The sequence below is a fragment of the Mandrillus leucophaeus genome, unplaced genomic scaffold, assembly GCF_000951045.1.
Source record: "Mandrillus leucophaeus isolate KB7577 unplaced genomic scaffold, Mleu.le_1.0 Scaffold842, whole genome shotgun sequence".
In the NCBI taxonomy this organism is placed as follows: domain Eukaryota; kingdom Metazoa; phylum Chordata; class Mammalia; order Primates; family Cercopithecidae; genus Mandrillus; species Mandrillus leucophaeus.
The window spans coordinates 381,563-393,040 of record NW_012109164.1 but is presented as its reverse complement, the minus strand read 5'-3'; the positions used below and the strand labels follow the sequence as shown (position 1 = coordinate 393,040).

Below are 11,478 nucleotides of genomic sequence, written 5' to 3'. Positions count from 1 at the left end.
GCTTTGCCTTCTGGTGTCTACAAGAAAACCAGAAGTGTCTGCAAGAAAAAAAAGTGACATTTATACAAGTAGCACAGACAATACAGGCAATTGTCAGTAGTATCTCTCACAGGGCACATGAAATGTAGAGAGGGAAGACTAGATTGGTACAAGACTTCTCAGAATCTACATCTTCTTGATGACTCTCCCAGGACACCTCCCCCTGCAGCTCAGCCCCAGATGGAGTCTCACTGCCAATCCTGCCAGGCTACATACGTAGCTTTCAGTTGTTAGGAAATGAGCTATGAGTTTCAGTGTTGTGTCTGACTTACAGGCTTTTCTCCTTCTAAACCATGCGGAGCAATTTTGCTTCTTAAGAATTTCTTAAGATCAAAGCAACCCAGCCTCTTGTTGCATAAGAAAGATGTTTTATTAGAACAAACAAGAATATGCCATACAATATCAAAGTGATACTTTATGCATGCCAATTTTTCTATGCATGCTCACATTTAAGTCTAGTTTGACATCATAGTTCTCTTTCAGAAGAACTTGGCTTTGAGCGCAAGATGAATTCTCTGTTTTTCTATGAGGTCTCCCTGGGTCCCAGCTGCTGGTTTATTTATAGAATGTGGTCCCACCCAAAGTGTGTGGTTAGTCTCTTCAACTAGATAGTGCCAGCCATTTGGTCTGGCAACTCTGAAGAGAGATGCTGCTATATCTAGTTTGTAAAAGTTCCAAGCCATGCATGCAAGAGATTACTGTCACTATTTCTTTGCTTGTAGGAAAGAGTGAACTCTCATCCCTGGCCAGGCCCATAAGCATTATTGCATATAGGAGGTCTTAACCAGCATAAGGAGAGAAAGAAGCACAAGAAGAGAGAGGGTGGAATAAAGTCAGTGAAGGTTGATATAAACAGCTGGCTTATCATCCCCAGTGGGTTTGAAAAATGTTACAAACATGGCGATAAGTCACCAGGAAATCACGCAGGTAGTCACAGATCAAGCTAGTGGGAGAATGTGCTGGTATACATGGTGTATCTCCTTACATGCAAGGTAGTCAGGTTGCCCCTGCTTACTTTTATGTCAGGGAGATCCAGATTCATTATCTGGACACAAGCAAGTGAAATGCAAATGATTCCTCATTTCTGTGGATGATCACAGAATAGGCAAGCTCTAGGTTTGTGAAGGTTTAAGACTAGAAACATGAGACTATTCATCTTTAGAAAAATGTTAAGCATCTCATCAGAGCTCCTTTAATGCATCACTCATTAATTCATGAGTGTGCATAATTATATGTACCTACAAAGAAAAAAAAAAGTAGGTGAATGCTGTTGGTGCTTAGGACAACAACAAGGTGTCTACAAAACTCTAAAACTTAAACCATAAAATCAGCCCGTGGTTTCACTATGCACTCTCTGTGTGTAAATTGTGTAACAGAAGCATTTTACAGAAAAAAATATGTATTTCTTAGACTAAAAGTAGGAAAAGCTGTAAGTTCATCAATCTATAAGTATTGATTAGAAGGGAGGACAGTCATCTTGGAAGAGAGGAAAAGGAATGCTTGGGGAGAAAATTTGGTAGTGCCCTTGCCCAGGGCCTCAGCTGATCTGGACCCTCTAGCTGGGTGTATCAGGAACTGATCCACTTTATCCGCTTTGCTGTGATCTCTTTCTCTCCAAATAGACTTTTCATTGTAATTTGTCTTTCTATATGGCTTCCTGACAGATGGAGAATTGTGCCACTGGCACAAGTTCAAGCTTGGCAGCTTTGTTCTCCACTGAAAATTAAATCTGTCATTCTGGCTTATACAGCTAGCTGTTCTGAGCTTTGTTAACTTCAGTCCATCTGGAAAAGATTTTTGGAAGTTGCAAACATGAGTGCCACACCCTGGATGATGGTAATTTTACTAAAGTGAATTCTATCTCCAGCTGACTAGCCCTCCCAGGAAAGAGTTTTACCTCCTCCTCCTTCAAATGGCTATAAAATGCCTGATTCCTTAAGGGCCCAAAATATTCTGTTTAATGTATGTCTGATTATAAGCCCCATAATAAATCCACTTGTTTAGGAAACATTCAACATATAGCTTACTGTAAACCCCAAAACATTCAAGTCTTACAACCAATCTCCATCTTATGCAATAGAATTAATCACTATTAATAAGACTTACATTCTTCTTGGTAGTTTGGCCAACTGCAAAAGTACCTTATATCTTCTCAGTGCAATGAGAAAATTACCATTACTGGTAGATATATATGTGATTGAACAAGAAAAAGTTTTATGAAGACTTTTTATTCAGAATCTCCATTCATCAAAAAAGTTTGGATATAGTAAAGATTGATAATAGCTCCATGTAAATCCAAAGCATGAGATATTTTCATTAGTTAATTGCGTCATTTCAATGACTTTTGACATTAGGAGAACTTAAGATTAACTACCATTTTGAAAATTGACAAACTGAAGGATAGGAGCTTGGTGAGTTGGAGTACAGGTCAAGAAAGGTGGAGGGGAAAAAAAGCTATAAGGAAAAGGGGGAGAGGCATCCAGATAGCTGATAGAGTTGGCGAAATAGTCACAGCTGTGAACCTGAGCTCACTCTAATTCCCTAAGAACTGCTTCTGATATACAAGAGAAATCATAGAGATAGTAATATGGGTGTGCCTCTTGGCTGAGACTAATATGTCTCAATTGGAGTGGATACCCTAAACCTATTTCTTTGGTCTCTTTTTAACACATTACCCTGGATTTTTCTTGATTTATATAAAACTGAGTAAAGATATTGACTAATAATATAAGCTAACTTGTACTAAGTATTACCATATGCCAGGCACTGGGCTAAGCCCTCTTTATGTATATTCTCAATTAATTGTTGCATCAATTTTATGGGGTATGTTGACAAAAAGAGTCAAACTCTGTAAAATATTTGAAGAGATTTATTCTGAGCCAAATATGAGTAACCATGGCCCGCAACACAGCCATCAGGAGGTCCTGAGAACATTTGGCCAAGGTGGTCGGGGTACAGCTTGGTTTTATAAATTTTAGGAAGGCATGATACATCAATCAAATACATTTAAGAAAGACATTGGTTTTGTTCAGAAGGGTGGGACAACTCAAAGTGGAAACTTCCAGGCTATAGGTAAATTTAAACATTTTCTGGCAGACAATTGGTTGAGTTCATCTGAAGACCTGCGATTAATGGAAAGAAATGTTCAAGTTCAGGTAAAGGATTGTGGAGACCAAGTTTTATTGTGCGGAAGAAGCTCTCAGATAGCAGACTTCAGAGAGAGCAGGTTGTAAATTGCTTCTTATCGGACTTAAAAAGGTGCCTGGCTCTTAGTTGATTATCTCCTACGTCAGGGAATAAAGGAAGGAAAACAAAGGGGAGAGGAGATTCTCTATAGCATGTGGATTTTTCCCACCAGAGACTTTGCAGGGCAATTTCAAGGTGTGGCAAGGAAATTGTTTTTAGTATAAAACATTTTGATTTTCTTCCTTGTTATGCTAGAGTCAGATTGTAAAGTAAGTCACTATATCCAGGGTTAAATAAAACCCATCTGATGAGAATTTATGGTTTGTAGGGCATGACTCCCCAGACCCCTTAGAAAGGAATTTGAGCAAGAGAAAAAAATCAGAGCTTAGTCCTCAGGTAGCTACAATTATTATCCTCATTTCACAGATGAGGAAAATAGAGTTTCTAAATAACTTGGATCAGGCTATGAACCTACAAAATGGCAGAGATGAAATTAATAATCTCAGGTCCGATTACTTAAAAGTGAATATTCTTAACCCTCTTTGCAATAGTCCCTCCAGATCCTCTTTATAATGCAATAAAGCCATTGCAAAAATTACATTTCCTACCAAACTAAGGAAATCTCTTCCATTTTTTTCTATTTGGATAATGATTAAGCATTATATAATAATAATAGTAATAGCACCTCTTGGACATTTTCTATTCACAATGCAGTATTCTAAGTATTTACATGTACTGACTCATTTAATTCTTCATAATAATCCTAGGATAAAATTACTATTACAATTTCCATTTTATGATGAGGATCTGAGGCACCTGGAGTCCAAGCAACTTGCCTAAAGCCACACAGGCAGATATCATTTACTCACTTATTTATAGCCTAACCAAGAAAGGCCACAGCTGAATGAATTTATTCCAGTTCTTTACTGCCAATTCAAGAATATATAACAAGTTCTGAGAAAATGTAGAGGAGAAAAATCATTTTCTTCAATTCCTTGGCTAAGTTCTTTTCTAGAATTAATCACAACCCTGGTAAAAATAGAGAACTTTTCATCTCAGATGAGCGTATGCTTCTCTTTAAATTCCTAAGGAACTTTAATTGTTGGTTAGAAAGCTGTCACTTTGGGCTTAAGCAATAATTCCTTGGTTTTATTTAAATTGTTTTAGTGGCCTCTTTTTGTAGTTGATTGAATTGGCCAAGAGGTTGTTTGTTCAGTCATTAAGGACTACTATTCTTGCACTGTTATAAAAATATTCCTTAGACTAGGTAATTTATAGAGATTTAATTGGTTCACAGTTCTTCACGCTTTACGGGAAGCATGGTGCTGGCATCAGCTTGGCTTCTAGGGAGGCCTCAGGAAGCTTACAATCATGGCAGAAGGCAAAGGGAGAGCAGGCACATCACATGACAAAAGCAGGAGCAAGAGAGAGAGAGGCAGAGTGAGAGGACAGAGAGAGTGACGGGGGTGGGGGGGAGTGCTACACACTTTTAAATGACCAGATCTCACAAGAACTCACTATCATGAATACAGCACCAACCTATGAGGGATCCACCCCCAGGATTCAAACACCTCCCACTAGGCCCCACCTCCAGAACTGCAGATTGCAATCAGACATGAGATGTGAGTGGGGACAAATATCCAAATTACATCAAGAGCCAGATCAGAATTCTTGCTTTAATGCATCTAAAGAGTATTAAAACTCCCCCATCAGTCACAGGGCCTCCTACGGCCATGATTCTGAAACACGGGAAAGTGTCTGCCCTGTGGTTTTCATGGGCTCTAAAGCAAACCATTTGAGAATCTCAGAAGAGGGAAAGGCAACTATGTTTAGAAAAACATCATCCTCTTCAGGTCATTATACCATGCTGTACCTTGAAGATCACCACACAAAATGCTGGACTAACATTTTTTCGATGATTTTCTTCCTATACATACAGACTCTGTTTTGACATTCCAGGACGTGTTTTGTCATGGTGAAGTTTTCTGCTAGGCAGAGCATTTAAAATCTCAAACTATACAATGCTATTCATTTTACAAAGCAACAATGGCCAAAATGTTTTCTAATAGCCAACAGGCAAACTATTAGTGAAATCTTAAGAAGGAGGGGAAAAAAGCCTGATTCACACAATTCATTCTATAGATCAACTAGTTTAAAATTATGTAAATGCCTGCATAACTGACCCAGCTTACAGCTTCATTGTAAACATTAGCCCAAGGTCATAAAAATGAATGGTCCACCATGAGAAATCCTGAGGTCCCTTTCCATGGCTTTCCTCATGGCATTTTTAATCTCCTTATTCCTAAAACTGTAGATGATGGGATTCACCACAGGGATCACCAAGGCATAGAATATGGACACCACCTTGTCCCTGTTTAGGGAGTAGCTGGAACTGGGTCGCATGTACATGAAGAATCCAGAACCATAGAAGAGGATCACAGCAGTCAGGTGAGAGGCACAAGTGCTGAAGGCCTTGGTCCTACCTGTAGCTGAGCTGATCTTCAGAACAGAAGCAACAATGTAGCCGTAAGAGATGAGGACCACTAGCACAGACACTATTCCAACGAGAACACCCACTATGAAGGTCACCACCTCGCTGGTGAAGGTATCAGAGCAGGACAGAGCCAGGACTGGAGGGAGGTCACAGAAAAAGTGGTTGATCATATTGGGCCCACAGAAATCATGCTGATAGACAGAGTATGTTTCAATGAAAGAGCTAAGGAATCCACCCACATAGGCGCAAACCACCATCTTTAAACAAAGGGTATGGGATATGAGGACTGTGTAAAGCAAGGGGTTGCAGATTGCAGCATACCGATCATAGGCCATAGTTGCCAGGAGAAAGCATTCAGTCAGCCCCATCCCACAGAAGACAAAGTACTGAGTGGCACAGCCAACAAACGAAATGGTTTTCTGCTCTGTGATGATGTCAGAGAGGATCTTGGGGGCAGTGGAGGACACATAGCAGATGTCCAGGAAGGACAGGTTACTGAGGAAGAAGTACATGGGCGTGTGCAGGTGAGAGTCCATCCTGATGAGAGCAATGAGGCTTAAGTTCCAGGTCAACGTCAGCAGGTAGAGCCCCAGAAATAACATGAAAAGGAAAATATTCATTTGAGGATGGTCTGAAAGTCCCAGGAGGATGAATTTTGTCACAATTGTGTTGTTCCTTCCTACAGCCATAAGCCTGCTTCCTGCATAAAGGAAAGAAGAATCCTGTGGTCAGTTAAATTTCATTTGTTATTGTAAGAGTGGGTATTTCCTGGAAGATCATACCGTCAGCATCTCGTTAAACAACACCCAGTTAAAGCCCAGCCACCTGCCAGGCAAAGACTTTTCAGAGGAAGTCAGCCTAGGATAATCCGCATGCTCTATGTTTGTTGACCAAAAGAGAATCCATCTAATAATAAAGTAGAAACTGATTGGGAGTCAGAAGCCCGAGTTTTGTCTTCAGCTCCATTCATAACTTGCTGGGAACTTTGGAAAAGTCATTTCTCCGGATTCTCATTTTCTCAAATGGAAAATGAGAGGGTTGAATCAGATGAGTTTGAAGTGTCCCTTTGGACTTAGGTTCGCTATGGCTTTTTTAGACTTTCTGACTTGAAAATAAAGTATAAATAAATAAAGTATAATAAAGTTAGGCATTTTTATGCATTATAGATCTTTAGTATAAGAACTCAGAAGAAGGGAACTGAATACAGTGGGCTACAATTTTTGACATATTCCATTTTGCGGGAGGAAATCCAGGCAACAGTCTAACAATCTATTCTTCTAGGTAGTAAAACTAAGTGGGAAAAAAATATGTGTGTGTGTGTATACATATTTGTGTGTATATGTATACTTGTATGTATATATATAGATATATATATGTTATACATATGTGTGCAGGGATAATCGTATATATGTGTATGTTTGTGCATATATATACATACACACACTTATCATGTTTAAGACCAGAACATTTATTCTAATTATATAATGTTCTTAATAAAAGTCATTGCACAAAATTCATAGAATGATGAAAATCTCAACTAGCACAGTCGGCACAATTACAGGAAAGAAGGGATAAGAACAGGTCTCCATGAAGGGGAAAAGGGAGCATTATCTAAGCTGACTGAGATGGGCTGAGCCATTGTGGTCAAGAACCAACAGCAATCAATATTTCCTGGGCAAGAAAAGCAGCAGGGAGAAGAGGGTTCATTCAATATTTAAAGACAGTGATAAGCAAGGGACAACTTTGATGTCATCAGGCCAGATCAGACGATCACCATGAAGACAAGAGGTAAGCCCATACATATCTGGCAGTTAAGAAAGACAGACTGGCACTGATGTAAGATCAAACTGAGGAAACAGGCCAGGCGCAGTGGCTCACTCCTGTAATCCCAGCACTTGAGAGGTGGAGGCAGCCCGATTGCTTGAGCTCAAGAATTTGAGACCAGCCTGGACAACATGGCAAAACGCTGTCTCTACTAAAAATACAAAAATTAGCTGGGCATGGTGGCATGCTCCTGTAGTTTCAACTGGGGAGGCTGAGATAGGAGAATCGCTTGAACCCAGGAGGCGGAAGTTGCAGTGAGCTGAGATCACATGCCACTGCACTCCAGCCTGGTGACCGAGCGAGACTTCATCTCAAAAAATAATAATAATAATAATATAATAATAATAATAATAATAATAATAATACAAAAATTAGTGGGCTGTGGTGGCACATGCCTGTAGTCCCAGTTACTTGGAAGGCTGAGGTGGGGGGATCACCTGAGCCCAGGAGGTCTAGGCTGCAGTGAGCCATGACTGCACCACTGCACTCAAGCCTGGATGACAGAGTGAGACTCTGTCTCAAAAAAAAAAGGAAATATTTTTTAAAAGTTAGGAAATACAAATGGGTATAAAAAGGCAGAAATGCCCTGAGAAAGACTCAGTGGTGAAATTAAGGTTACTGTATTTTATTATCTGTATGGAATTTGTTTGCCCATGCATGTTTGCACCCAATGGTAACTGTGGTTCTCTGTCATTCATCATATTAAAAACTTCTCCAACTTTGTGTTTTTTACAAATTTCTAATCTCCCCACAAGTCAGTGGTCAAGCAGTCAAAACCAAGACGAGCCTAGATTGATCTTCACTAAAACATCAATCTATTTAATCCTATCAGAAAGGAAGTAAGATGAATTTGGTATCTCTTATCTTGGTGAAATCTTCCCTACCAGAATTTAAGTTACTCAAAGACAGGCAGACAGTTTTGCCCATTCTGTTTACTGATCTATCCTTGTAACCACCCAGTGGGTTCACCTTGCCCACTGCCTAGACAGAGCTCATTTATCAAGACAGGGGAATTACAATGGAGAGAGAGTAATTCATGCAGAGCCAGTTGTGCAGGAGACCTGAGTTTTATTATTACTCAAATTAGTCTCCCTGAGCATTCAGGGATCAGAGTTTTTAAAGATAATTTGGCAAGTAGGGGCTTCGGAAGTGGGGAGTGCTGATTGGTTAGGTTGGAGATGGAATCAAACGGACCCAATTGAGTTTTTCTTGCTTTCTTCGGTTCCCCAGTGGGATGGCAGAACTGGTTGAGCCAGTTTACAGGTCTGGGTGGTGTCAGCTGATCCATCTAGTGCAGGGTCTGCCAAATATCTCAAGCACTGATCTTAGGTTTTCCAATAGTGATGTTACCCCTAGCACCAATTTGGGAAGATTCAGACTCTTGAAGCCAGAGGCTGCATGACTCCTAAACTGTAATTTCTAATCTTGCATCTAATTTGTTAGTCCTACAAAGACAGACTGGTCCCCAGGCAGAAAGCGGGTATCTTCAAGGAAGAGTTGCTATTAATTTTGTTTCAGAGTCAAACCATGAACTGAATTCCTTCCCAACATTACTTCAGCCTATGCCCAAGAATGGACAAAGACAGCTTAAAGGTTAGAAGCAAGACGGAGTCAGGTAGGTATGATTTCTTTGACTGTCATAATTTCCTCAGTTATAATTTTGCAAAGGCAGTTTTATCATAAGTACAAAGAATAGGGCCTGGGACATAGGTGCCCAGTAAATATTTTGTTGAATAAATAGATTTTTTTTCCACCACTTATCCTCAAAGTTTGGCAGAAGGGTTTGGCCTATGACTTACTATATTTGGCCTGTTATTATTATAATAACAAAACATGTAATATATAATTAATCACAAACAATAATCATATAACAATCATAATATAACAATATAATCAAATACTTATTTAGTACTTATTGTGTGCCAGGTACTGTTTGAAAGGCTTGATTTCTATAAACCCATTTAATTATCCTAATAGACTCAAGAAGTAGCAGTGTTACTCGGCCCCTTTTACAAATAAAAGGCAGAATAGGCTGTAAATGTATAGTTGTGATTTGCCGCTGGATGGATGAGGTAGGAGGGAATGAGCTGGACTTACTGGATTACACTGGGCAGAAGGATCATTCAATCTTGTACTACAAGAGAAGAAATATTGATTGCTTTGCTGCCATAACATCTTTTGCAAACCAGGTCATCTGCATTTCCCACTGCTCCATGGCTGGTTTCTGGTTCCGTCAATTTCTTATGCTTTGGCCTCATGTAAATAGTAAATCATGCTTCTGGAATCCCCGCGCCTTTGTTAACAAGTCTCCCAAATAAATGGGCTGTGGGAGTTCATTATTTTAATGGGCAGAGGTAGCCACATTCTTTCTCCAAGAGGCTGCCCTCTGCCATTCACTCCAGAGTCCAACATAAAAAGCCCAGCAATCATTAGAGCTAAACATTTCTGAGCACTAATTGTTCCCTGGAGTGGTGGCAAAAAGGGCCAACCGCTCATCACAGGAGCCTCTTTCCATCCCCCTACCTATTCTTCTCTGAGCTTTCTCTGATTTGAGTCCAGGAAAACTCCCTGCTGGGTTAGTAGACGCCTTTTGTTTAAGAGAAATTTCATCAGAAGTAAACCACACATAAACACACCAAGCCTTGTACTGAAATATACTGGTTGGAAACACATGTTTCCAACACAGAGAATTGGGTTTAAATTCTGGCTCTGCCCTTTTATCAGTATAAACATGTTCAACGTTGTTTAATGTCTTAAACTTATCAACTCCCTCATTTGTAAAACTGGTGTAACAAGAATACCTACCTCAAAAGAGTTGTGATAATTAAATAAGCTGTGAATAAGGAAGGCATAGCACAGTGCCTAACAAACAGAAATCACTCAATGAATGTAAACTAATGATGTCATTAATTCTGTTTCTTGGGTCATGGCCAAAAATGTGTCTCTCCTTTCTGTCTTTTTCTTGTGACTTATTTGCACCACGATAAAAAGATGTCTTTTCTCTTTATTTTTTTTAATGAGGCTGGATGGGATGAAGGGCTTGATGGGGCTCTTCTTTTCTCTTTTTAATATTTTGGGTGCTACTGCCAGCAATGCCACTACCTGGATGTGCCACTGTGGGCAAGTCAATTAACCCCTCCAGTCTGAGCGAATTGGGCTCACTCTCCAAGAATTCATCCAGCCCTGAAAGTCTGATGTTTCAAAACATTGATTTCCTGTTTTTTGAAATGTTTTCTTTAGGAATGAAGTTCATAAAAAATGAATTAATCTATTTCGTGGAGACCAAGTTAGCAATCCTCAGTCTCAAAAGAAATAAAATTAAATGAGAGAAATGTCTTCTATATAAAGGGATATAATTACTGAGACTCTTGACTTACAAGGGAATAAGCTTAATTTAGGAAAGAAATTTAGTAACTAAGATTGTTGAAAGAAAGGAAGGTAAATGGCTTCAAGAATCAACTGTGAAGATGAAAAGGCAAGGAAGTTCTTCATCAAGAGAAACATTCTTAGCTAAGGTTGAAGATAAACTATTCTAGGAAATTCTGTGCTGAAAGAGTAAACTCCAACTAATTTATGAATGAGTTTTGTTACTGAGTTAAGATCTGGGGAATTTCAAAGGTAAATCACACAGTTATGATCGATACATTTTTCTAGGATTAGAAAAGGCTGATAAGATAGGGTAGTGATAGATTTCATCTATCATGGCAACTCTGATTATAGTGATAATGACTATCTACAAAGTAAGACTGAGAATCTTAAGAATAAAGAGCAATAACGTCTTTTGCACCAATTTGGAAGGAACTGGAGGCCATTATTCTATACGAAGTAACGCAGGAATGGAAAACCAAATACTGTACATTCTCACCTAAAAGTAGGAGCTAAGCTATGAGAACACAGAGACATACAGAGTGATATGGACTTTGGGGCCTCAGGGG

At 39.4% G+C, this 11,478-nt stretch overlaps 1 protein-coding gene across 1 annotated transcript; it reads right to left on the bottom strand.

Annotated features, from left to right (window-relative positions):
- Positions 1-5,403: 5,403 nt before the first annotated feature.
- LOC105530743 (olfactory receptor 5A2) lies at positions 5,404-6,423 on the bottom strand. Its single transcript, XM_011968409.1, has one exon. It carries the CDS (start codon positions 6,406-6,408, stop codon positions 5,434-5,436), a length of 975 nt encoding a protein of 324 aa, XP_011823799.1. The 5' UTR covers positions 6,409-6,423; the 3' UTR covers positions 5,404-5,433.
- Between the last annotated feature and the right edge of the window lie 5,055 nt (positions 6,424-11,478).